This window comes from Molothrus ater, chromosome 6 (genome assembly GCF_012460135.2).
Source record: "Molothrus ater isolate BHLD 08-10-18 breed brown headed cowbird chromosome 6, BPBGC_Mater_1.1, whole genome shotgun sequence".
NCBI classification, from domain to species: domain Eukaryota; kingdom Metazoa; phylum Chordata; class Aves; order Passeriformes; family Icteridae; genus Molothrus; species Molothrus ater.
Window position 1 is genome coordinate 29145841 of NC_050483.2, and position 27479 is coordinate 29173319.

The following is a 27479-nucleotide window of genomic DNA, read 5'->3' on the forward strand; positions in this document are numbered from 1 at the left end:
ACAAGGAAAACAGGTGATTTTCAGAACACTTTTCTGAGCAAATAAGGGCCTCTCCTTATCAGGAATAAGATATCAAGGCTAATAAAGGTTAAGCAGCTACTTGTTCTAATGACCTGATCTATGCCAGCATGGTGTGGCTGTATCAGGTCTCACTGGTGCTGGGGTAGGATCAGAGTTTTGTTTTCCATTGACTTGCATCTGTATTTTGAATGTACAAATACAACATGTACAAATGTACAAACTCAAAGTTCAAATGTACAAATACAAAAACATTAAGTGTTTCTGCAAAGCCTCTCAGTCTTGCTCTACAGTGACAAGACATGGATCCATTTTCATATTAATTCACTGAGTTACGAAGCATTGCAATCTCACTGCAGTAACTCACACCTTCTCTCTCCTTCATTCTCCTCTAGAGGGAAGGTCTGCATCTCCCTTTCAGTCACACCCTGGCCCCAGCTTCTCCATCCATCCCTGTGCTCCAATGCACCATGCACAGCTGACCAGCTGAACTGCAGGTCACCATGCAGGAGCCAGCACGACTCTGAAGTTGCTCACATGACTTGTGCTCAGAAGAAAGGTGCATCATGTGCATGCTCAGGAGAGAAAGCTGGAGGGGTCTGGCAGTACCTGAGTTCCCACAGTCAGATGGACATGTTTTGCCAGTTTATCTCCCTCTCTCTTCCCTTCACACATATCCCTTAAGGTATAGTGCTTTGTTTTGCATGGTCATTGGAATCTAGCATAAACCTGGATTGCCACTTGGATGGATAGTCCCATGTTTCCTGTTGTACCTGTGACTGACTGCTCACTCCCTGCTCCCTTGCTCCAGCACCCGCATATCTGTAATGAGAGGGTCAGAAAATCATGGAACTGATCCATCTGTAAACTAGTTCAAGGACAAAAGGTGACACCTGCGGGCACAACAGACATTTCAAGGCCCAAGTGATTGGAAAGAGAACCAAGATGATGCAGCTGGGCTCCGGGATCCAACTGCCCTACTGTGGGGTAGGCAAGGCATCCTTAAGACAACTCTGTCAGAGCTCAAGATAAGCACAAAATACTGAACAAATCTGCAAATAAATTGTTTATTTTCATTTCTAAAGTAATTGAAGTGTAAAGTTACAATAGAAAAAAATTAAAATACCCCAATATTTATTTTATATAAAAGAAATAATATTTCTATAAAATAATTTCTATTTTATTACAAAGTGAAAACCTCACAGAGAAGATGCTAGCTTTTCTCCAAGTAAGAGGAATGTATCCCTGGTTGCATTTAAAGCCTTTATTTTTCATGGCATCACTGACATTGCAGAGTCCTGTAAGCCATAAGTCTCTTTAACACCTTGTCTTAAATCTACATAGCCATTTATTCAAGTATAAAGATTAAATTAAAAATAAGTAAAAGCAACTGATGCATGAATGCACTCTGGCAAAAAACCAAACCAAAATCAAACCAAAACCCAAAAAATCAACAAACCAACCAACCAACCAAAAAACACCCAAAACCAAACCAAACAAAAACAAAAACCCCAAACAAACAAACAAAAAAAACCAAACCAAAAAACCCCAAAAAACTAACAAAACAACAACGACAAAAAAACCCACCAAACAAACCAAAAAAGCCAAACCAAAACCAAACAAACCAAAAGTTCCCAAAACCTGATAGGGACGTTGCTGAAGATGACAAGATAACCAAGTGAGTAAACACCAACTGCTGGCTTAGCCTTACTTATAAGAAATCTGTTACAGCAGGTAAAGGGAAGCCTTTGTATGGTAAACAGCAACATTTACTTTTCTGTGTCTGTAGCCTGATGTGAGGTCTCTGTCAAAAGACTAATTTTTAGCCTGATTTCCTAAGGAAAGAAGGGTTATGAAATTACTCTATGTTGGTGTTTCTGCCTCTCGGTCCCATTACTTCCCCCACTTTCCTTGCCAAAAAAGCATGTTTAAACCATTGCTAAATTCCATCTAAATTTGTACAAAGGTAACAAGTGAAATGTAAAGCCAAATGGATGAAAAAGGTCCTAAAAAAGCTGTCACTGATAAAATGGTAAGCATGTGTAGACGCTGCTTAGTATACGTATGAGAATCCACACAGCAGTACCACATCAGGACAAATCCATAGGAAACCAGGCTTCACTTGTTCTGCTGATCACAGAAAAAAGAATTATTTTTATAATGACATTAGCTCATCCTTTAGGAGGGAGAAGACTAGGGTAAATGACTCAGTGTTCAAAGGAAAATCAATGATCGTGGAATATCAAAGGAGAGAGGCTCCAGTGAAGACTTAAATTGCTGGTAGCAGACAATAAGCAGAGAGCTGCATGTAGTCCCCACTAGATCATTAATAACACTCTCTTTGGGGCCCCATCCCAAGCTACAGAAAAAAGCCAAACTCCCATTTCAACTTCTAATGTGATTTATCTTCCTTCTGTCGATGCTGGTAACACCATGACTATATATGCAAACAAGCCATTTTGAGCAGGGTTTGTTTTAACAGGGTTGATACCAGGAAAGCAGTAGGGTTTCTTTCCTCAAGAAGTCAGAATGAGAGCAGTTTCAATCAACTGTGAAGCCCCATCCTAAAGATGGAGTCTCATACTGCAACCAGGTGGATAGAAGGTTTAGCTTCTGTTCAAAAGGCAGTTCTGCTTCCCCCTTCTCCCTGTCAACATTCTTCTCCAGCCTCAATTCTGCAAATACTGGTGCCTGCTTGATTCAAGGAATTAAGTGAGCAGAAAGCTAGCACAGCAAAAAACTGGGTTTTCTTCTGGTTTAAATTCCTTGTACTAACCCATCATACAGCCAGATCTCAGTGAAACTACGTCTTTAGCCAAAAGATGAGTCAGTGGTAGCTCACTGAAGGGATCTGAGTTTGCAGGTTTTGCAAAGAATCTGAAAAAAACTCAGAGGTGTAAAATGTCAGATAATCCCATGAGGATGAGTTGTATTATCATCAATCATCATCATCAATGTATTTCTTCCTTAATTGCCAACTCTTTTCATTGCTTATATAGAAAGAGAGATTAATTTCACAATTCCATTTCTTGAAGAGCTTACCCCAGTAGTTCAGTCCAGAAGGCACACTGAGTCAGCCTCACTGTTTATGGCAGCTAAGAATATGACATCCCCCATCTCCAAAACTCATCTCCCAGCTGGGCACTCCAGACTAGTTTGTGCTGATTTTGGCACTCATTGGGACGCTTCCATGAGCCAAATAAACACATGGCAGACAAGCAGGTCCAGTAAGTAGCAGCATCAGCACAAAGAAAGGGACAGAACACAGAGCCACAGAAAAATAAAGCCACCTTTAAGTGGCCACAAATCATTAGATTGGCTTAGCTGCATGTTAAAGCTACATAGCAGAATGGCAAGCCCCAAGGGGAGACATTTGAGAAAAAAGTCCTAGTTTTTCCTACCTTTCTGGTGTATTAACGTAAGCAAAGGGAGAAAAGCCCAGAAGCCACCAAATTCTTACTAGAGGGAATAAATTACAAAACCAAAATTATTAAAAAACAAATGATGTGGCTAAAATATGATGTAGTCTTCTTGGTTTACCCTTTCTTTCTATTGCCCCTCAAAAATAAAAAATATTGGTATAAATAAACAAATGAATAAAAGTCTTGACTCAGCTTCACTTTCCTAGTCATGCATTCATTCTCTCTGACTCACTCCATAGACATCCAACTATCAGTGTCCAAACTTCTCAGTTTCCACTCTGGATTAACCAAAGCAAATCAAAGGTTCAACAGAACCCCAAAAAGAGTATTTAAATATCATCCTTTCTCGCCTGACACAATCAATCATGCTTCACTTAAATCCTTGGTCTTCTGTTACCCTCCTACATTATCTCTGAGTTAGCTCTGGGGAAAGGAGCAGATCCATAAATCATCTGCAGAGAGATATTAATTTATTTGTATTTCAGATGAGATACCTCCCCCTGTCCAAACTCAAAACAGAATCTTCTCTCTTCTGTGAATGACTAACAGGAAATTAGAGCTCAGCAGAGCTAGAACTATTCCCTGAAAGCCCTCTTATTATCTTCTTTGTGAGTGTCCGTGGATAGCATCACCAGTTTACCTGCCACTCAAGCTTATTTGTCAACTGTCAGGTCTGACTGAAATGTCTTTGTAGATCCTACAACCCAGGGTATATACCACTTTGGCAGCTCCAAAACAGCCCTCCAAAACATCCTTGCAGCTAAGACCCTTGTTCTCTTATTGATATACAAAGACTGCCCTAATACCTCTCCCTTCAGTATTAACCAACACAGCTCCTAATACAACAGCCATTGACCAGTGGAAATGCCACAGGCTGACAACAGAGCAAAGCTGACCGTAGGCCTCCTATTAATGATCAAATACACCCCAGCCATCAAATGGAAACAACTAATGCAATTTAACTGATTCTCCTAATTCAAATTTGTTCAGAAAAATGTTGAAGGGATAACTTTGTACCAGTAGACAGTAAACACCAATCAGTTATTGTCAGTCCTTCCAGAGGCAGGACAAAAAATCTGTAGCATGGACAGAAGCTAATGTGAGTGTAAGGTGACACCATGGCCATACCTCATACAGATCAATTTAGTACTTCTGAGAGACTGAGCTCTGCACAACCTTAGAATTAACAACTCTGAAACTGCAACCCAAGATTTTTTACATAGATCATTAACCACATCACTTTTCTATTTTAAGGATTCTCCTAGTTCCCTGTTCTGTATTGCATCAAACATTACTTACTTACCTTCATTTCCAAGGGCATCTACAAGTCACCCTCCTGTTCATTATCTCCCATTTCCTTTCCAGTTGACTCCTCCACTCTGTTGCCTACTTGTTGAAATTCCAGGCAAAACATTTGTTGTGCTTGATTTCATGCTGTTTTTGAGACATGGAGGAGACTATGAACATGCTACAGAATTAAGCAGCTCAAGCAGGGTGTACAGACAGACTCTGGCTTCCTGTGCCCTTTGAGTCTGGCCACGTTCAATCCAATTTGGTCTGTGACAACCAGTCTCAGTACAGCACCCCCATGGTAACATGTCCCCCAGAACAGCAACTCGATGAAGTTTGATCTGTTTGACTAACTCCTGTCAGTACATTGATTCCATTGCAAGCTGCAGAATGTTCCTGTTAAAGGAGACAAAGATGCTTCATTGATGCTACTTCAGTATGACTCAGGACAACAGTCTATGTGCTTTGGAGAGATAACAGCACTCTGGCTTTATTAACATAGACACCAGTCATTTTCCAAGGAAGATATCACCCTGTATAGGCCATGGTAACTTCCTTAGGTGTTATATTCAAAATTAATTCAAAGAAAGGAATCAAGAGAGTGAAAAGAATGCTTATCAGTACAGTTTTTTAACCTATATGGCCATGTCATTGAGCAGAACAGATTGACAGTCTGCTATAATTTTTCTTTTAAATTCTGACTGCTTAGAAATGTGATTTAAAAAACACCACAAAAACAAACAAGCAGAAAAACCCCAACAAAACAAAGCTTTCCGAGAGACTGAATCCAGAATGTGGAGAAAAAGCACTGGAGATTTTATTATATTGCATATTTCTTTCAGTACAGAAACCAAAGGTACTCAAAGATATTAAACCTGAACAATACTTTAGGAAAGGGCAAAAAGTGAAATCTTGCTGAGTGAGCAACAGTTTCTGATATAATTGTAATGGTGCAGAATATCATGGCATGCAAGCAACAAAGATAAATGATTTTATAGCAATGTCTGAAGCTAAGGTAATAAACACAAACCATGATGGACAGTGTCTTTGCCTCTATATTGAGGGTAGGATAGACATGCTACATGGCAGTAGTTGGCCATCAACAACTGTAACTAGAAAACATCCTTATGTATAGTTCAGATTAGAAGAGATTAACTGCTTTGTTTTCACTTCAGTTGTGAAGCATTGTTAATTGTTAATGTTAACACTGTTAATGTAACTTCTTACATTCTTTTTTTACTCCCAATTAGAAGAGAAAGTTTTTTATTTACTTTTGTTATGTGTTAAAATAAGGGCAATACTGTTGTCAAATAAAAAGCTTGGTCTATGCAGGATTTGATGCTCTTTCTATAATCTTAACCAAGAAGAAACCCAAAGCACTTAACTGACTTTTTATAATGAAATAATTTCTATTTCTATGGAAAAGCTGTCACCAGAATATGGCAGCAGTCTAAGAGTACTCAGTCATCTTGCCACATCACAGTTTATGTCAGGGCGGGTTTTCCCCATTGCTTATTTTAAAGTTTCAAGACTCTTAATTCCCAGCAGATGCAGTGCTACACAAAGATGGCCAGGATGGTTAGGCTAATTCCTCTCAGCTTCTGAAAACTGTATCTTCCCAAGGTACTGGAGCCATGGGGAAATACAGACCTGAAAGTTCCAAGCTGCTCATTTTGTGCACAGACAGCATGCAGTCAGCTGCAAGGTGGGACTGGGGGTCTGTGCAGCACCTCAGGGACATCACCCTTTGAATGACACTCCTGTTGCCTGACATGGTATCAGATGTTACCTGAGAAGTACAGGGTCCTGTGAAAGAGAAAAGATATTCTTATTCCAGTAAGGTAAAGGTTGGGGTATTGTTAAACAGTGAAGGACGACACAGGTCACTTCCACCTGGTTAGTCCAGCTGCGTTTTAGGGGTTAGTTGACACTGCAGGGTAAGAGAAGAAAATTTATCTGTACTTCGAGCAGTCTTCCAAGGGCTGCAGGAAGGTCTACTGACTCACTTGTGATGGGGCAGCCCTCCTGTTTTCAGTGTTGCTCGGGAAGGAGCAGCAGAACGCAAGCTATGAAACCCATAATAACTATCATAGAGAAAACAACCACAACAACAACAAAAACCCCTTCAAACTAAATTCTAAAGCCATAATGCTTTGAATTCCCGTCGAAATCACTCAGCATTTACAGAGGACAAGCCCCACTGCAAACCGCCCCCGCACTTGAGCTGTTTTTCCCCTCATCCTCCCTCCGGTGCGTTGCCCGCCCGTTGCCCCCAGGCGGGCCGGCCGCGGCTCCGGAGCGCTCCCTTCCATTCCCCGCTCCGCGGGAGCACCTGCCTGCCCGCCCGCCCGCCGCCACCTCCGCGCCGGCCGCGGGGCTGCAGCCGGCACGGGTCACTCAGCCGGGCCGGCCGAGCGGCGGCGGGACGCGTCCTCCCGCGGCTCCTCCGAGAGACGGGCGTACCCGTTCCCCCGCAGCTCCTCCGAGTGGCGAACAGGTCCTTCCCCAAAAAGGTCCCCGGAGCGGCGAGTGTGTTCGGCCCCCTGGAAGTTCCCGCAGCAGTGAATGTGTCCTTGCCCCAGGAGGTCCTTGGAGTGGCGAACGTGTCCGTCCGTCCCCGGAGTGGCGAACGTTACCGTCCCCCCGCAGGGGCGAGGGTGTCTGTCCCCCGCGCCGCTCCAGCAGCGAGTTAACCGGCGGCGGCGCCACGCTAGAGCCGGGCCGGGAGGCGCGGGCTGCAGCTGAGGATCAGCTGCTGAGGGAAGCGGGGAGGAGCCAGCGGGATCAGGAAGCGGCGGAGTGTCTAACACCTCTCTGCCATGGCTGGCTAAAGAAAAATCATCATAACCATAACAAGGGGGGAAGCGGGGGAGGGGAGGCGGCGGCGGGGGAAGGGGCGGCGGGGGAAGGAGCGGCGGGGAGCGGCGCAGGCGGCAGCATGAGGAGGAGAGGCAGCCGGGGGGGCAGCATGCGGTCGGTGGTGGGGTTCCTGTCCCAGCGGGGCTTGGAGGGGGACCCCCTGCTCACCCACGACTTCCAGCGAAGACGCCTGCGGGGCTGCAGGAACCTCTACAAGAAGGACCTCCTGGGCCACTTCGGCTGTGTCAATGCCATTGAATTCTCCAACAATGGAGGCCAGTGGCTGGTCTCAGGTAAAGCGAACGCTCTCGTCCCTCGCCCCCTCCCGCCACCCCCTCCCCAGGAAGCATCTTCCTCCCCGGCCGCCTCCCCTGCGGCCCGGGGAGGGAAGCCGCGGCAGCGCTGCTCAGAGCCGTTTGCCAAATCCACCGGTGCCCGGGAATGATGTTTTCTCAAGTAGGGATCTAAAATGGTTGACAGGTTTTAAATTCTACTATTATCGGGGGGGGAGCCCTGGTCAAAGTTTTTACGAGAGTGTTTCCCGGGCGCTGGGGGTGGGAGCTAGGGGTGCCCCTTTATTTGATGGCTCGCGTGTCTTTCCTCTTAAAAGAGGATTTTCTTATTTTGGGGGGATGACGACGGGGAGAAGAAGCATCCCCGCGGCGCTCATTGTGGGCACAGAGTGACATTTGTCAACGCCGTGCCCTGGGCCGGGGGTCAGCAATCGCTGCCGGGGGCGGGCGGCGGCCCCGAGTTTGGCCGGGGGGGCTGCAGTACCACTCGGCATCGGGCGGGAACAGGATCGGTTTAATCGAGGGACTGGTCACTTTGGGGCCACCCCCACCCCATCTTGTTTTGGGGGAGGGGAGTCGGGTTTTGTTTTGTTCCTCCTCCCTCTCCTTGCAGGGCGCGTTTGTGAAAGAGGGGGATATATTTGTGGTGATGGTTTTTGGCTTAAGGTCCCCTCTGTTGCCTGCCCGGGGCTGAGGGAGCCATAGGGGTGGGGGATGCTGTCAGGTAGGAGGGAGGCGAGGGCTTGACATCAGCTGCGACACCGAGGACGGGGAAAAGCTCTGCACCCCTAGCCAGGGAGAGGCTGCGGGGCTCGGCGGCCGGCTGACCGCCTCCCCCCACCCCAGCAGCGCTTGGTGCAGGTGCCTCTTCCTGCTTCCCCGCCTCCGGGCTCCGAGGGGCGGCAGGGGAAGGAGGCAACTTGAGGCCGGGGCCTGGCCGGGCGCTGCAGGCCGCGGTCTCCTCGGGCGGCTCTTAGCGACAGGCCGGGGAATCGCGGGCCGATCCCGCCCGCGGCGCCCCGGGGGCTCGGCCGCTCAGGGGTCGCGGCGCTCTTCTCCCGCCAAGCCCTCGGACCCCGCGCTACTCTGCGAGGGGACAGAGACCATCGAGCGGCGGGGAGGGAGCTGCCGGCCCCGGAGGGACCGCTCGTATCGCGCCCCCCCGGGCAGGGCAGGGCAGGGCCGCCGAGCGCGGTGTCCATTGCAGGCCGCGGTCGGGGGGCGTTGTGTCCCGGCCGCCCTCGCCCCCGGGGACAGCGGGCTGCAGGGAGCGGCCTCCCCTGCCCTGCTCTCCCGCGGCTGGGGCTGCCCACAGGGGCCGGGCAGCAGCGGGAAAGGCCCGTTCCCCGTCGTGTGGGGCAGCTGCCCTCGGGGGAATCGCAGAGGTCCTTGGCAGCTCTGTGGAGAGTGGTCTCGCTTGCCAGGGGGTTGCTGACCTGGTTATTAACCGAGGGCCTCGGTTTTGCCTGTCTACCTTGTGAGCAGCGACAGGGCTACTGAGGAATGTGATGGGGGCATGGCTGAGCAGTACTGCCTTACCGTGGTGTCTGGGCAGAGGTGAAGTGTATCACACAATGGTATCAGTAATAACTTCAAAGAGCATTCAATAAAAAGTTTTTGTGACTGGTTACTTTTAAGCAAGGGCAGAATAGAAACCCTGTATAAACATGGAGTGGAAGCTGATACACTGAAACCTTCCTAAATTTAACATTTCTTACCTGAAGAAACTTCAAGCATATTTCCAGTGATTTCTGAGTGTCCATGAAGGATCTTAGTGTTACTGTTAGGGATTCTTTTATCTTTATGCACATGCTGCTTCTGAGATATGCATCCATTTAGCTTGTGAATATATGTGTGTATACATACATACATACACACACATATATATAAACATGAGTGTGTATTGGAAAGGGAATGCTGATTCACCCATTCTAAAGTTCCCGATTGTCCCAGTTGTTATATTGGTTTGTACTGGTCCTTCTTCAGTAGAAAGCAGAGTGATATATTTTTACTTATTAAGTGCTACAGAGAGCTCAAGTGTGTTTGCTTTTTTTTTTTTTTTAATTATTTTCCATAATAAGTGATGGAAACACCACTAGTATTTTCTGTTCTTCTTGCTCAAGAAGGCCTCAGGATGTACTTTAGGTCTTGCCATATCATCAATGCACTTACCTATATTGACATCCATTCTTTAGGCATAAGCATAAACAGTTCAGGGCTGAAATGGACTTTTAAGAATTAATTTTGTTCAAATTGCCTGAATCAAGGTAGTTGCAGTGAAAGAATGAAGGCAGAGTTCACATCTAGTGGATATCTTAAAAGTGTATGTAAAAGGAAGGCTTTCAAGCAATGTTCAGTTTTCTATTTCCTAGCTTTTCATAGAACTTCAGGATGTTCAAAGAGGGTAAGGTTTTCCTCCATATGTAGTATTTACATGGTGCTGGAGTTCTACCCTCCTAAAAAAAAAAAAAAAGATTACATGTGCTAGCAGTGCACAACTTTGGGACAACCAAGAACAGATGACCTTAAGTCTGACCTTGTACTGATGCCCTGAGAAAATGAAGAGCTCTAATTATGCTAACTTTCTTTTTTAAAAGCTTCATGCGATCCATGATGACCATAATATCTAGAATGCTTTATGGGCCATAGCAACAGCATGCAGGTGCTTTGTGCTTCAGTCAATAACAAGAAATTAAAAGGCAAAATATTTCTGGATACTCTGTTAAATTGGACACCATTATAAGACTAAGCTTCATTAAAATTATACTCAAAGCACTCCTCCATACTTGATCCTGAAGCTCTGAGAAATAGCAACAGCAGGAAGAAAAGTGATGAGGAAAGGAAGGGTGTAAGCAACCTCTACTCTGAAGTTTTGTAGAATACTTCCTTCTAAAGACTTCCATATAGAGATAAAGCCTTAGAATTGGTGGCATGAGGGTCTCTCATCCCTCCAAATAGTCAGCATAGAGAAGTAAGGATGAGCTGTTGGATGCTCCTAACCGTATATATTACAGCTGAGAGAGTCAACAGCTATATTGGAGTGCATGAAAAGGGAGAGTGCAAGCAGTCTTTTCAGTTGTTCAATCTTAAGTAATATGTATATTCTGAACCTAGAGAGTCTCCTTTGGCTGATTGACTAGTTAACAACATAAACCTTGTTAGAGCTGTTTGAAGTACAACTGGTACTGTGCATTCATAGTGGCTATACCAATGCCATTGAAATACTAGCCTGCATCCAAGTTAGTGCTGTTCTCATCACTCAGCTGGAATACTTTCCTTGGGTAGGTGTCCCACTTGTTTGGTTTTTTTCTTTGTTTTTTTAATGTGTCTCCCAGAAGCAAGTCTGTAAGGCTAATGATTACTGTTTCAGTAAACAATTCAAACTGCTTAAACAGGGTTTGTTATTGCAGTTACAGATAATTTTCCTGTTAGGATTATTGAGAGAACTTTGGTGTGGACAAGCCTCAGCAGGCCCTCCAAAAGCATGTTTGAAACTTTTTAGTATCTTAACTTCTTTAAATCTTGTATTGGAAAGTACATGTTTAATAGTATTTATTTTTGTTCTTAACCATGTTTCAAAGTAAAAATTTGAGGTCCACAGATTGAATTGGAGGCCAGTCTAGAGGTTCTTTCTGTGCCTGTGTGACACCTCAACAGTGTCACTTTATAGAGGGGAGGAGGGGCAGAGATTAATGTTTTGGAACAGGGGTGCTAGAAGAAGGGACTGACATAAGGACAAGAATTTTTAATAATTGAAATAATTGAAAGGAGAAGGTAGACAAACAGGAGAAGATGTAGTGTGACAAGCATAAAAAAACTACCTGTAGAATGACACAGGGGAAGAAGAAAGCTTAACATACAAACAATGTCAAAGTGGGTTGAAATTGGTTAAAACTTGCTTCTGGATGGAGTTGAATGATTCTATTGGGTAAAACGTGTCTTTGCAACACTTTACATACTAGGTAGTGTTTTTAACAGCTTGAGAAACGTGTGACTGTCCATGCATGGAAATTAAAATTACTGTGCAGTGGTATGCACAGTACCACACATTTGCCAAGCATCTCCTGCAATTTGACTTCTTAAAACTCAGCTTTACTTGGTCTGTGTAATAGTCTTCCATCCTTAGGTTTGGTGGATATGTTTTCCTGTTTGTTTATCTGACTGTCATTTTTCATGCCTGCTATCTTTTATAAACATGAGTATCTTTATCAGAGCCTCCCACTTTTTTTTTTTTTTTCATACTTTAAACTGCATGTTCAAGATAACTTCTGGGAAGTACTGTAATTTTCTTTTGGCTTTTTTTTTTTCCTCCTACCAGATAATGCAAAAGTTAATAGCTGCTCTAAGATCCTAAATTTCTGAGGGTGCTAGAAAGTATTGGCAATGCATCTGCAATTTAGTTTTTACATAAATCTGAAGGAACATGAGCCTAAAATGGGAATGAGGTGACTTTAGCAAAAGTTGTGGAGTTTTACTTCTGAATAAGGAGATTGTGTATCAAGTATGTTTTAAGGAGGAATGCTCTGATCTTTGTTTGTATGAAACAGAATTCTGTGTGAGGAGGAATATTAGGTTCAGTTACTACATCATGTTTTAATTAATGTCTGAGGAATTATAAAATTTCTCATGAATGATAGGATCAGGCAGCAATAATTTCAGGAGATAGGAGTTGAAATTCAAGTTAATTAAGATACATTACATGGGGAAAAAATGTCATGTGTTTTGAGAGGGACAAGTGCAACCTAAAGCACGTGAATAAAAATGGTTGACTCTACAAATACACCATGGAGACTAGCCCATAGTCATGTAGAAAAGGATCCAAATGTATAAATATCACAACATAAATATGATCAGACATGACAAAGCATGTGAAGTAAACCTGCTGTGGTGCTGTTGGGGCCTTAAATGGAGTGCTGTGCTCAGTTTTGGGCACTGTACTTTGAGAAAGATTTGCCCAGACTGAGAAAATTCAGAAGAGGGCATGAATAATGATCAGAGGCCCAGAAAAATGAAATGGTGAAAGAAAGGGGTCCATTTAGTCTGCAGAAAGAACAGCTGAGTAGAAATGCAAGTCCTGAGCTGCATAAAAGTGGTTTTAATTATTAATATGTGAAGTTGTAAACTCTTTTTTTTTGTCTAGTGGGAATAGGATGAAGAAATTCAAATTGGTCTCAAATTGTAGGAAGAAAGATTTTAGGATGCTGTTTGATCTTGCACTTTCTCTTCATCCTGTAACTCATTCACTTATTTCTCCTCTTCATTGTTTGCACTGTGGCACTTTCGTAATTTAAAGCCTGAAACTGGTATGATGGAAGCATCTGATCAGGGGGACAGAATAGGTAGGGAGACGTTGTTTGTCTGTCTGCTGCTTTTCTGTCAGGTCAGCTTCTTTAGTTTACCCTGTGCGTGAATGGCCGCTGAATCTGATGGAGGGGAAAGTAGCAGGAGCACATGGCAAGGGGGAGTGGGATTAAATGTAATGTCAAACTGCCCCCTTAGGCTTGGTATTATAATAGGCTAATCTGCCTAATGGCAGGGATAATGAAAAACTGAAAAAGGCTGCCTGAGGAAGGTATGAAATCTACCTCAGCAGTGTTTTTCTAAGAGCAAACTAGAGACTTTTCTTCTGGGAATAATTCTGACAGAGCCTGGCCTTTTGCCTTTGGCTAAGGCCAACTAAGTGATCAGCTTCTTGAAATACTGTCCAGTCCTGTTTTCTGTGGTTCATGCAACTTCTGAATTAGTCTTACAAGCAGTAAGACTAATCTTTTATGTTATGGTTTAGAAGTATTGCCCACTTGCCATGAAGGTTCTTTTAGCAAGTGGACCTGGTATATAGGAGATAAAGGGGTGTTGTGGTCTTGAGCTTTGTCCTCAATCAGCAAGGTTAATGCAATTAAAACCTGCAGTTTTTCAGTACTGACTGGTATGATTTTGAAGTGCTTCTGTTGGCACACAGGAGCTCAAGTGTGTTTCATGAGCTATGCAGATACTGTTTGGACTAGATTTACCTTTGGCAAGGGTATGCTCTGTCCCCCTTCAAACTATTCTAGGTCTAAAACGAGTAGATTTCTCTTACTGTGTCTCTGGTTTTGAAAGTTTCTACAGGTTTGACCCTGCTCCTGTAATGAGCACTGAAGTACTTGACTAATTAAATACTTTTAAATGTGGTTCCTTTCTGTAAAATAACTGTACAATGGCATTGTGTAGTTCTTAGCTGGGTCACACAAACTTTTACTTTTCAAATTGTCAGTCATACAGTCCTAAAACCATTGTCAGTCATACAGTCCCAAACAGAAGCTGCAAATAAGGCGAAAGTGAAGCTATTTCCACATTATAGATGTTGAACTTACTGTTTCTTGCACCATGGACTGAAAAATTACAAATTCTCTGTGGATCTTCAATTTCCAGAAAATCTACATGTGGAGCCTTGCTAAGGTATTTGAACATGAAGCCATATATCCAGGTGTTCCAGATATGATCATTGTCTATGCTCTATATTATTTTAAGAATGTGGCTTCCACTTCAGTTGTAGAGTTGATGTACATGCACAATAAATTCACCATAAATTGAGGGCACTTTAATTAACCAGCATTTGCCAATCTACTGCACAGAACAAATGCTACAGACTTGAAGTTTCCTATAATTCTCAGACTTGTAACTTATGTTGCATAATATGTATGTAGTTTGTGTCTGATGAATCATAGTTCCTTTCTACAGAGCATAAAAACTATATATTCACATTTTCTTTACTTTCTCCCTGTATACCTGCCCATACATGTACACCTCCCTCCTTTCTTCCCTCTTATGGTAAGAGTCAGGTTTGGGTGATGGAGATTGCATTTGCTGGTTTCTGTCACTTGAGACTTGCCTTTTCTTAGGTATTATTTGTCAGTGACTTAACACAGATTGTTCTCTTGTGTGAGGCTGTAGGGATTGCTGAAGTGTCTTGTTTGCCACAAATCCTCTGTGGCCCAACACATTGGGTAACTTTTTCTTTCTGGTGGAACTGGCCTTGAGTCAGAAGTATTTCTAGAATAGCTAAATTGGAATTAGAAGGGAACACACTTTCAACACAGTAATGTTATTATTTTGTTAAACTTTTATGTCTCAGTGGAATATGAGAGGAATAAAACTGAGCAGTGAGTAGGTGTAGAAGTTCCCAAAGACAATACGTAGAGAATACATAGATGGAGGAGGGACAACACTGCATGAGTGTGGAGAGCATTTAAAAGCTCCTAAGATATGGAATGTGCCACCACCAAAGTTTCATGGAAATCTAGATGTTTGGTAGAGGGAGACATTTGTATTCAATAGGAAAAGTAGTTTCCAAGGCAAACACGTACTAAGGTATAGGACTTATAAAATAGTTGGTAGTGGCAACTTTTCACACTATCAAACACTTTTTCTGCACAGGTTGCAAATTATCCTACACCTACCATGCTGTATGTGTGCTGGGAACCACAGTAATGCTTGTTTTATATAGATATCTTAATTATTTTATTTTTATCTGGACAGCGGTTGGTGGAAATGATTATGAGTTTTCTGTTAAAGTGAGACACCAAGATGGCTATGCTGTTAGGTAGGAAGATGCATAGACTTTCTGCAGTGGTTTTGCAAATTAGTTTGCTATAGTAACAAATAACAACAATATGTTACTATGTTTTGCCCTGAAATGTCTTTTATAGAAGGCAATAAATGAAGTCTGATAGAAGCAGTGTTGGCGTTCACCTGTGGTAAATGTTGCTTAAATATTTTTTCAGGTAGTGATAACAAAATGATGTGATGGTGGGCAGCTTTGGGAAGTAGTTACGTTCAGTGTGACAGTTATTTCTTGATCTTAACTCAAATATTGTGGTCATATGTTTCAACACTCATGTATTTCTATGTCTCCTTATTATAAGCTCATCTGCAATCACTAGAGTGCAAATACAACTTTCTCTCCTATTTCTAGACAGAAAGGAATATAAGTTTCCAACATTTAGTTGACCATAAATTACTGTGAGATTTTTGGATCCATCAAATTTGACTCGTTCTTAGTAGCTATCAAATGCACCACAAATCTTTGTATCATGTACTCTTGTTTGATGTGTGAAGTACAAAATCAGGAGGAGGAATGCACAATTTCATGGAGCATGGGTAATCATAACATGCTGCTGTACTGTCTATCAAAGTGTCATAAAATCTGTTAGGAGACTCAAAGGCTGAGAGACTGTTTACTTGTAGGATGTTTGACATAACTCAGTTCCACAGGAAAATTTCTTAATAGCAACATATGATGTGAAAATTCTAAGAAACCTGATTAACGGTAGTAATGAAATCTATTTATGCATTTACTTGTTTTGTAAGTAAACAGCAGGCCAAGTAATTTTGGTTTGTTTTTTTTTTCTTTCTTTTTGATGCCTTTGTCCTCTGGATAGCAGCTCAAAAGGCTCTGAGTTTAGGCTTTTGCTTGTGCAAAGAATAAGTAAAACGTTTTAACTGTAATCAGCATGTTTCTGGTGTCACTTTTCAATTCTGATGCCATTCTCTTTCATTTGTTATAAAAAACAGATACAAAAAATATTTTGAGTCTGACTTGGAGAAACCTTATTCAGATTTTGCATGTATTCAAAATTGCTGCTGAGAATGCTGACCAGTACAATAGTATCTTGATTTTTTTTTCTTTTACTAATAAATAATAACTTAATGCAGTTGAAGCACAAACAGTCTGATAGTTATTTTATATATAACTGTTTGCCATACAGAGAAGGAAGCACTTAGAGCTCTGAACTGAAACTGCATATAGGCAAACAATTAGGAGTACAGCAAGATGCAAAGCAAGAGATTTGAACTTCCTTTCCAGGTACTCTCTTTGTCAGGATTTCACCTCAGAAATAGCTGTCTTAACCTTTACAGGTCAGAAAACTGGTGTAACTGTGTGTGCTGAAGACTTCTGAATGCTTCAGTAATTTTTTTTATCTTTTATCAGTCCTGAGCCAACCTATGCTATGAAAGGTTTGCAAAGACTGCTGGAGGATATATAGTTGTCAGTGAAAGGGAGAAAAAGTTCATGTTTTGTGAATAACATAAGCAATGCTGGCAACAAGGAGTTGGTGTAGAAGCATATGTGGATTTGGCATGTAATTCATCTACAGCTTGCCATGGAATTTTACATAGCAGTAAGTTTCTGAGTTTCCAGGTTGCTATAGGTTGTCACTATGTGTTGGCAGAATGGCAACTGTTTAATTCAAACTTTTCCTGCTGATTGCTCTGTTGTCATTAATTTTAATTGAATACCTGACTGCATGACATCTTAATGTAAATGTGTGCCTATATATCCAAGAAGGCATATATTTTTTATGCTAATTAAGGTGTTAGCAAAGCTTTCTATGAATAGCTGCAGAGTTAAATAATTTGTCTATAATCAATTTACACATGGCTCAGGCAGTAATGTACATTTCCTTTATTTCTTCCAGGAGGGGATGACCGCCGAGTCTTACTTTGGCATATGGAAGAAGCCATCCACTCAAGAGTCAAACCAGTTCAGCTGAAAGGGGAGCATCACTCTAACATCTTCTGCCTAGCTTTTAACAGTGGCAATACTAAAGTGTTCTCTGGAGGTAAGGAAGGAAGAGCACCCCGATTTCACATGAATATGTATTCTGAATGCCTTGGAGTAGATGCCATGAGGGAATGAGTGAGATCTTGCCCCACATGAGATCTGGAAGGTGTTCTTAATCAGCAATTGTAATTTTTTTGGGAACAGGGAATCCTTTAGCTAGCTGAACATTTTCAATTTTGTCATGTGTTTTTTCAAACCCTGATGTAAGCTCATCCCGTCTTGAACCATCATCAGAATCCTGGGTCCAGTCTTCCTCTACTTGTGCTAAAGACTGTGGAAAACATTGTCTTTGTTACTCCCTCTTAACTGTACTTAGAGCAGACCCTGCATTCTCTCTGGCACTCAAGCCTGATGCTTGAAAATCTTTTCTGCTGATGTCTGATTTCAATGCACCCTTAGATGGCTCATGAAGGACTATTGCCATCTATTGGTGGCTGATATTTTCTTAGACCCTGTTTCAGTTCTTACTGGTAAGCCTCTGCCTTTTAGAGCTGTTGGCACATTGGGCTCTGATAACCCTTGATGTTCTCATTTCTTTTTAATATAAATCTACTTTTTAATAGAAAATATAATTCGGTCTGAAAACTTAGGTAAGGGAAGTGGACATATACTTGTTCTGGGGAAATAATTTCTGTAATTTAGATCCATTTCACCACTTGATTTTTAAAGTGTTGTGATAGGCAGGAAAATTGAATTGAGAAGAAAAAGGCACAAAAGTGTCAATGCAGTTGAGTGCCATTTTCTGCTGTACTTCATTTCCATGATCTAACATGGTCACAGAATAGGTGAGAATTTGTATCTTTTGTCAGTATGTCCATTAACATACAGCTAGACTTACTTTGGGTACTATGAGACTCCTGGGTCAAAGCCTTTCATTACCTTTTTGACCTAATATTTGTGAACTGTAAATCAATGCTAGAGATTGATTCTGAGTGCATGTGAATGGTGGAAGCTTCTCAATGTTGTGTTAAAATTATAATATCCCTTAGAAAAAGACATGACAAAGCTTAAGCTGGTGTCAAATTTCAGGGATGAAATTATTCAGTTATACTTCTCAGGTGGAATAAACCCCTAGACTCTCAAATAGCGATGCCTATCTTCTTATTCTGCGGTCTTGTGTTTGTTTTATGAGAAAAATAGCAGTACATGCTGTCTTCAAATGAATAATTCTGCACAAGTGATTCCAGGGAATTCTGGGCCAGAGTCTCTTACTTTAGTTTGAATTCAGAAAAATGGAACCTTACATGAATATTCAAGGAATGAAGAGTGCCAAATCTTGCTTGACCAGCTGGAGTGGTATTTTTTCATGTCCAACTCAGCCCTCTGTCCATTGGGCTTCGCTGTCAGAGGCTGCTGTTTTCACAGGAAAGGCAGAAGAGTGTCGTGATTGTACCTTGTTACTGAAGTTAACACCTGCAGTTAAAGATTTATATAATTGATTATGGTGGATTTTTGCTAAGATGCCAGGTTAGATGAGCTGTGACAGCTGATGCACAGAGAAACTGGCCGTTCTCATATCTTTTTCCTCCTCCAGTTTGCATAAAAACACTGTGCCTCTGCCAGAAATTATTTCCATTGGAGGAGTCAGGAACTCTTTCAGTTCCTCCATCAAGATTCAGTGAGCTCATCTGCAAGGGCTAAGAGTCTGACTCTTGGATCCCTTGCAAAGAGTCATTTTGCTGCATGGCTTAGATGTACCATCTGTTTTATGTCTGCTGGTAAAATGGGGCTATCTATATTTATTCTCTCGATGTTCTGGGAGATTCTTAAAAAGTCTAAAAGAATTGTGGGTTCTAAGATCTACTGATTGTCACACAGTCACCTGAGTTTGGAGTTGTATTTAAATCATCAAAGTTGGAATACTTAAAAAATAATACTTAAAAATCCCCAAAATTAAAAATTGGCATATGTAAACTAGCACAAGTCACATGGAACTCAATTTATTCTGTAAATAAATGACTGCCAATGATTAATGACTGAGGATCTGATGACCTTTCTCTAAAGCAACTCTTGATAATAGAGGAGAAGGGATTTTCCACTTCAGTACAAATTGGATTGTATCCAAGGAATTTCAGAGCTCTTTGCTTTGAAGGAGCAAGCACCCCATGTAGCCATTACAAAAAATGGAAGGCAGGAAGTGAGTGGACAATATTTTGCATGTAATCTCTGGAGGAAAAAACTGTCCCAAAAAAGTTCTCCTCTCTGGAGAATTTTTTTGCCCTTCTCTGTCCACACACACTGAGAGTACAGCAACATTTGAAATGTAAGATCCCTTCCTAGTAAACTGCATGGACTTTTTTTTTTTTATTTGCACTTAATGTTAGGTATATGAAAAGCTGAAATTAACCTACAGGAAATTGAATTTGTTTTTTTAGTGCTTATATGATAGATACGGGCTTTTAGGCCACCTTAACTGTGCTCCTCTGTATGTGCTCTGTGGTATTTCACTCTTACAAGTTTAACTGAAGGGAATGGCAGATTCTTCCTGTCTTTCTGATTGTTTTAACTGCAGTTATCAAAACAAGAGAGATTATAAATGACACAGTTGTGTACACAATTATGACCCAGTTAGTCTCAATAAAGAATGAATTCTCCAGTGTTAAAGTAAAAACAGTGTAAGTGGGAATCCCCCTCTGGGTTGAACAGCAGTGGTGTTTTCTGCAGGGATGAATCCTTACCAGAAGCATCCAGTTTGTTGCTAGATTTTTGTCACCACTTTCTCCTCCCACACACAGAACAGAGGAAAATAATGGTTATTCCACTCTCATTCTTTCTTTCCCATTTTGGAGCTTGTGATGGAAGGGAATTTGATCCCATGATGACTGGATGCCTGAAACCAAACAACTGGAATGATTCTTTTGTTCATACTGGGTGGAGACTGAAGAGTGTCTGCTGGAGGAAGTTTTGTCATTGGAGAAACTGAGCTGTGTTTTTCGCTGGTGAAATATGTAGGCACTAGAGTAGTTTTACTAGGGATAAGCAGTGTGTAATAAATATAATGGGCAGTTCTAAATACAATTAATGACCAAAGGACACTTGCACTTAAATGACTTGTTTATTGTACCTTGGAAAAGATGAGCTACTGCAGTAATCTAAGGCTGGCACGATTTTACTAGGAGCCTGGGCAAAGAGGAAATGGTTGTAGAAAATCTCATACCTCACTTGTCAAAGAGAAACTTTCTCATATTTCTCTGTTGAGACAGAATACAACTGAAATATGTATGGGACAAATGAAAATTGAGTCCATTGAACATTTAAGAATGCTCATAACATGAAATCTTGCTCCTTCTGAACCTCTTTCTTTAGTGTGCATTAGGAAAGCTTCGCAACTACAAAGATATACAGAGCATAAAAATATGACTTTGCTTTCTGGTTATGTTTTTTTTTTTCTGAATTAAATATAAAAGTGTGTGTGTCCTTAAATATTTCTAAAGAGGAGGTGCCAAATTTAGGTAATGAAATATTCAGCACATAGACTAAAAAAAAATATCTGTTGTTATAGCTTGAAAAACTCTGCATGAGCTATTGGAATTACCTGGTGGCTGTGACCCTCTTAGCCTGTGCACATGTGGTTAGTTTCCATTGTATTCAATTGGTGTGATCAAAGTGATATGATTGTCTGGTTACTTGGTTTGGTTTTTGTTACTTGGTTTTGGTTTTTTGTTTTGTTACAGAAAAAATTACATTGCCTGCCACGTTCATGCCTTCTCAATGGTTGCAAAACCCTGAGTGCTGGCAGTGTTATCTGGCAATATTTGATCGGGGAGCCATATGCATTTCATTTATGACATCCCTTTTCACTTTTCACAATCTTTTTATTAAGCATCCTTTGAGCAGGAAGAAAGATGTATTTTGATCAGAGTTTAAAGTCTTCCGTTGCTTTATGTAATGGTCTTTATTTCAAATCTCAAAACTTAAGCTCAAACTGGACAAAGAATGACAAGTAACATATTTAAATAGAATTATTTGTTGAGCAGTAGCAGATGAAACAGGTTGGTGCATTTGATCGTGACTGGCGATATCACATAGAACCTTTCATATAACTGAGCAGGGGTTAACCACATAGGTACTGAGCTGGTCTTCTCTGTTTCAATATTGGTTTTGAAATTGTAAATTTTTTTTTTAAAAAGTGGTTTGGGGTTTTTTCACAATAATGCTTTTTAACCACTAGAACATGGTGTTAATTGCTTATATTTCTCTTTTCAGGCAATGATGAACAAGTTATACTCCATGATGTTGAAAGGTAAATACACTGTTTCCACTGCTTCAAGAACTCCTTTAATGTCAACTCACTGGAGGCATTTTCTGTTTTAAATTAATGGTTTAGGAGAACTGTGTTTTAATACTGAAATTTGTTTTTTATTTATCTAAATTCATAACTGGAATGAAGTATTTCCTATCACCCCATTTTCTTTTTCAGCAGTTGGGTTCTGTATTATTTTGACCTCGGGAAAGAGAATGATTATTAAATATATATGCTCTCCTGCAGACAGCACAGTAGATTCTGAGTAGATTATTCTGGCACATAAACAACTGTTGGCACATACAGACTTCTTGTTTTTCAACAGACTCACCTGACCTGTGTTTAAGATGGCTAATGCTAGGCCTATCTAACTTCCTTTTTAAACTTTGGGTGCAGCTGCCTGATTCTCCACACTGACATGCAGAATATTGCTTTTGGCACTTACTTTCTACCAAAACTGTAAAACAGTTGGGAATTGGGCTTTGTAGTGCTACATCAAGATTAGGCTGTTATTCAAAGTATAATTAATACAGTAGTGGTAATATATTGAATTGGACTTCTCTAGACATCGTGTCTGCTGAGCTTACTGCTTTTGAAGTAAAAAAACTTTAGAATTTTGGTCCGTACTAATAACTTCTACAGATTTAAGTGTTGACTGTTGATTTAACATGAACTCAAGAAAATAAAGAAAAAGCAGGAAGAGATATATGCAAGAATGGAGGTATAAAACCTTACATTTCTTTGAGTTTCCTGAGTAACATAATGTGGACTTATTTCTTGATGTGTTTGTCGAAAGCCCTTTGCATTGAATTGTTCAGTGTATATCTGCCTTCCATCCATCATGCCTTATGTCTGCATCTTGCATAAGTCTTACATGCAAGCTGGGCAAAAGTAATTTTGTCTTCTGTTCTGATGGTTTGTCAGGAATATCATTGTTTAGGGTTTGGTTTGTTTGGTTTTTTTGGTTTGGTTTGGTTGTTTTTGGTTGTTTTTGGTTGTTTTGGGGTTTGTTGGGGTTTTTTTGTTTGGTTGTTTTGGGGTTTTTTGTTGTTGTTTTTAACTTTTTAGGCCTTTTGGGAGAGGTGTTTTGTTTGGTTTTTTTGGGGGGGTGTGTGTTTGGTTTTGGGAGAGTTTTTTTGTTTGGTGTTCTGTTTTTCTTGTTTTAATTAAGCGTGGAAATGTCAGTTTTAGAAGCTGGCGTTTATTGTGTTCTGACTTTTTAAGATTCTACAAGATCTTTGTAATTTTTGCTTTTCTATATAACACATTTTTTCCTGCTGTGTCTTGTTTAGATGTTTTGATAAGTCTTTTTGATATGTGCATATTTTTAATGTGCTTTTGTTATCAGTTTGTTTTTTTTTTAAATATGCTAAGTCCAGTTGTAATCCATACAGAATTCCTTCCTCTAAGGCTATTTTGTATGATCTTTCTAAAGAAACCTTAGTAGACCAAATTCTGATTGATTTCTATGGAAAGTTAATCTCTTTTTCATGATAACACTTGATCTGTCAACTGCTTTTTTGTAACTTTAAATGGCTTTTTCTGTTACTGCTTTCTTCCCCTTTTTTATTAATGGTCCCTGAGATAGAGTTAGTAGATCTGCCACTAGAAACATCATTTGCCATGTGAGCAAAATGCTGATTTTATGTGGGATCTCTTTGGTGCTGTTTCCATGAGATATAGGGATAGTATATATAGTTTTTTCCCTAAAGAAATAAAGGGACTTTTTAAAGGAAATGAAGCAGTCCCAGAATCTTCTGATTTAGTATTTCAGTTTTTGACCTCTCCATACCACTATTCCAGCTTTTTAGATGATCTGAAACATTGGGAAAAGACTGGAGAATGTGCATTTTCTTTTTTAATAGCTGTGGAACAGCTGAAATCTAGATATACTTTTGGGGGAATTATTTTTATTTTATTGGTTTTGTTGCTGTTCTTTCTACATGGAAAAATATAGGTCTGGTAAATCCTGAAAACCAAAAAAAAACTTACTGAAAAAGCCATCTGGAAAGTTGCTCTTATGCGAGCTTCAATTGAACTTTAGGACAAAACAAAAAGCTGTATTAAAGAATGAACTTCTGTCTTTTCCTTTTTACATTAAGTAGTAAAAATTTACTCCAGAGGTCCCAAGACTTCTTTCCCTTTCCTATTACATCCTCCCAAACTTAAATCTAATGCATCATGTGTTCTGTAGCCTCTTGCAGTATAGGAAAATTTAATGCTTGGGTTTTATTTTGAGATTTTTTTCCCCTCATAGCATGAAGTCACTATACATGGGTATTTTGTTTGGTTTTTACTCTAATTGAACACAAGGGTCTTCTTGTAAAATTACAGAAACTTTGTCACAAAGTATTACTAGGTAGATAAAGCAGTAAATGCTTTGCTTTCTAAAACAATAGCAAAAGAAGGAAGAATCACTATGTTGTGTCTCTCTTCCAGCACGGAGACCTTGGATGTGTTTGCCCATGAGGATGCAGTGTACGGCCTTTCAGTGAGCCCAGTAAATGACAACATCTTTGCTAGCTCATCTGATGATGGCCGGGTCCTGATCTGGGACATCCGAGAGTCTTCCCATGGAGGTAAGATCTCTAGAAGGAAAATAGAATTGATGTAGGAAGAATTCAGGTAAGGCAAGGAAGAGAGAAGTTATGTTTATCTGGGACAGTTGATACAGTGAGTCTTGGAGAAGGGTGAAAGTGAAGCATAATTCTTTTGGCCAGTGACTGGCAAGCCCTAGTCTTTACAGTTCTGTTACTGTCTTAAATTATAATTTTTATTAAATTATAAAAATTTATATACTTATAATTTTTATTAAAAATAGTGTTGAGCTGCTCCCTTCAGAAAAATGTTCATACTCCAGTGTATAAGAGCTACAATAGTGAATGAGCAAAAGGAACAATAGAAAAGCAATCCCCCCACTTTTCGTTAAAATGACTTAGTGCCTCATTAGTTTAGCTCCTGTAATCTTTCTTTGACAGGCTGAAAGGCAACTTTTGATATCTTAGAAGAAAACCATGGTGCCAATCTATTTATAATAAAGGTAGGAAGGAAAGCACCAGTAATTAGTGACTGATTAGTGAATGATTTGACTAAGGAAATATACACAAATTTAAAGTTTATTTTAAAACCCAGCCCCTTTGGCAATCTGATGTTTGTCTCTCCACTCAGCTGATGTAGGCCTTTACTTCTCAGTGGGGGCTGCCATTTTAATAACGCAGCCTTTTATGTCCCAGCAGGATTCTGATTTGATGATGCAAACATAGAAGGTCACTTTTGGTGTTAAACCTTATTTGGAGCTCCTGGCAGACCAGCAGCAATTTCTAAAGCCTTTGGGCAGACTGGCAGGACAGAAGTTGGCTTCTTTTCTTGTTTTTACTTTTGACTTATGTCTATGAATAACACCATGGAGCTTCATCTGTGGTCAGAGACCTTTGTTTTCATCACTGCTAAAGAAACACTAAGACAGAAAATGCCTGATGAAAAAACTTGTAATAGAGCATGGAAGGAGGGTACAGACAAGACAAGTAAATGTTAATTCTGTCTCATTTGCTTCATAGGCAGTGGTTTCATAAGGTATTGGGAATTTGAGAGGGTTGCCTGTTTAACCATGTTTCATATGTGGTAATGAGGAAAATGAGGAAAGAAAATCACATAGCTCTGGAAGTGCTTGTGGGGCTAAGGGTGCTGCACTGGTGGCTCAGACAGGGACAAGAACTGTCTCCCTAGCATGTGAATGACACAGGAATTGCACCAAAGCAAACAGTGAATGGGAAAGTCTGGCCAAATCCCTGGCTCAAAATAGAAATTGATTCTGGTTTCTTAGTTGATTTAAAGAGTGGCAGCATGCCACAGAAGATACAAACAAGAAAGAGAATTAGACTGTGCTTAAAGCTGTAAAGCGCACAGAAGCAGAGAGAGGGTAACAGAGTCAAGGCTTTTCCCCACTCTTCATGGAGACGGTATTTTGATGGAATAAATAAGGCAGAGTAGCAGCCCAAACACAGTCTTATGAGCGGAAGAGTCTGAATGAGCAGGTTTTCTACTCTGTATGTGAACAGCAAGAGCTAGCTGTTAACTTTTTTTTATGCAAGAGGAGCACTCTTCTTGTCTGCTAGTACAGCACTTAAGAGGTGGTAGGCTTCTTTTCCCCAGGGTTAGCAGCTTGCTTTAAGCTGAGTTTCATACAAATTTATTTCACTTCTTGTAATATTATTCTCCCTTAGAAACAATTGCTGCTACATTTATGGTTTGGGTAATCAGCAGGTGCTGTGGAAACTCTCAGGCATATATTACTAGGAAGCTTTCAGAAGCTCCTCCATGTATAGTCCTTATCAGATGAGCATTTGGTAATGAACCTTAAAAAGATTCAAGTATTTGATCTTTGAATAGCTAGTTTTAAACTCTGATAACCTTCCATAAAGAAAATGGTGTCTTGAAATTCAGTGTGTGTCCTTTTCCATATTTAGACAGAATTAATGTACACGTGGGTGGATTTTAAAACTTCAGGTTTTATATTGCTTTGGATGTGTCAGCTTGAGAAGTGGTTTGAACATGTCTCCATATCTTCAGATCTTGTTATGCTGTTTCCATATTCAGCTGCCAAACTCCTTGCATGAACAGTTGAATGCATTGTTTGTTCTTATGTCTGAAATTTCAACTTTTTCAACAGAGCCCTTCTGCTTGGCACACTACCCATCAGCCTTTCACAGTGTGATGTTTAATCCAGTAGAACCCAGATTACTGGCTACTGCCAACTCTAAGGAAGGTGTGGGACTCTGGGATATTCGTAAGCCTCAGAGGTACGGCTGGCTGACCTTCTTTTATGCTGTGTTATTTCTTTCCCTTGGGAGGTGATGACATGCTGCTTTTTTTTTAAATTTAAGTCAGTATATATGTTAGTAAGAAAATATGCACAACAAAGTTAATAGCAGTGTTGTTAATCAATTATTTTGCATAATTAATATTCTTCCTCATACTTTTGATCTAAGTTGATTTAAAATTGAGCTAGATTTTCAGTGTTAAGGTAAGTCATTTTTAAGGTAAGTCAAGGCTCCAAAGCCTGCTTGGCTTCACCACTGCAGATTAGCTTGGATTGCTGTGTCAAGTTCTCATCATTATATTTAGCACTGTCTTGGTACTACTGGAAGAAGCTGTGATGCCACTGCCTGGTTTACAGTTTGTTTTTCATGCCCAGCTCAGTTTTTATTGGCTGACTAGAAAGTGTGGTCAAGGCAGCTTTTTACTCAGCGCTTATGAGTTTAACATGGCTTCCTCAGAGATACAGACATCTGTATAATCATTTGGCTGTCTAATGTGCTTCCAGATATACTCAGAGTTTAAAATAAGTTAAGAGAATTAGGTTGCAGTTTGAAATATGGTTAGACTGGGTTCTAAAGTGGATGTATACAATGTCTGGTACCAGACTTTGGCATGCATGAGAGATTAAGCTTTTTCAGTCTTTCAGATTGTGAATGTTCATTTTTCCATCATAAAAATCTGTGGTGGGTTAAGTCTGGCTGCATGCCAGCTGTAACATAAATGAATGCAGGTGTTAAGTCTGCTTTCAGCTACCATTTTTCTGGGACAGCCGTTAGGTCTCCTCCTTTGCTTGATCAGAGATGTGTCCAAAACACAATGAGAAGGGTGTATGCTTGGCTTGGGAAAAGAAAATGGCTCTAAATCACTCTGCTGCCACTGCAGATTTTTTCCCCATGAAACTCTCAGGAAAGAGGACTCTTCAGAATAATATG

At 40.7% G+C, this 27479-nt stretch overlaps 1 protein-coding gene and 1 long non-coding RNA gene across 5 annotated transcripts in view; one reads left to right on the top strand and one right to left on the bottom strand.

Annotated features, from left to right (window-relative positions):
* Positions 1–1069: 1069 nt before the first annotated feature.
* Positions 1070–7841, bottom strand: LOC118687119 (uncharacterized). Of its 4 annotated transcripts, XR_004980295.2 has the most exons (4): positions 7758–7841; positions 7194–7557; positions 6381–6536; positions 1070–5126 (listed from the first exon to the last, which is right to left on the bottom strand). It is a non-coding gene; the product is annotated as an uncharacterized LOC118687119 (long non-coding RNA). The 4 variants fall into 4 exon arrangements; XR_008508434.1 differs by lacking the exon at positions 7758–7841 and having other exon boundaries at positions 7194–7716; XR_004980297.2 differs by lacking the exons at positions 7194–7557; positions 7758–7841 and having other exon boundaries at positions 1070–2709; positions 2795–5126; positions 6381–7171.
* Positions 7669–27479, top strand: part of DCAF5 (DDB1 and CUL4 associated factor 5) — a 67198-nt gene continuing 47387 nt past the window's right edge. Inside the window, exons 1-5 of the mRNA XM_036383857.1 lie at positions 7669–7882; positions 17341–17484; positions 21693–21729; positions 24169–24308; positions 26399–26528. Coding sequence (XP_036239750.1) covers positions 7669–7882; positions 17341–17484; positions 21693–21729; positions 24169–24308; positions 26399–26528 — 665 coding nt within the window. The remainder of the gene's footprint in view (positions 7883–17340; positions 17485–21692; positions 21730–24168; positions 24309–26398; positions 26529–27479) is intronic.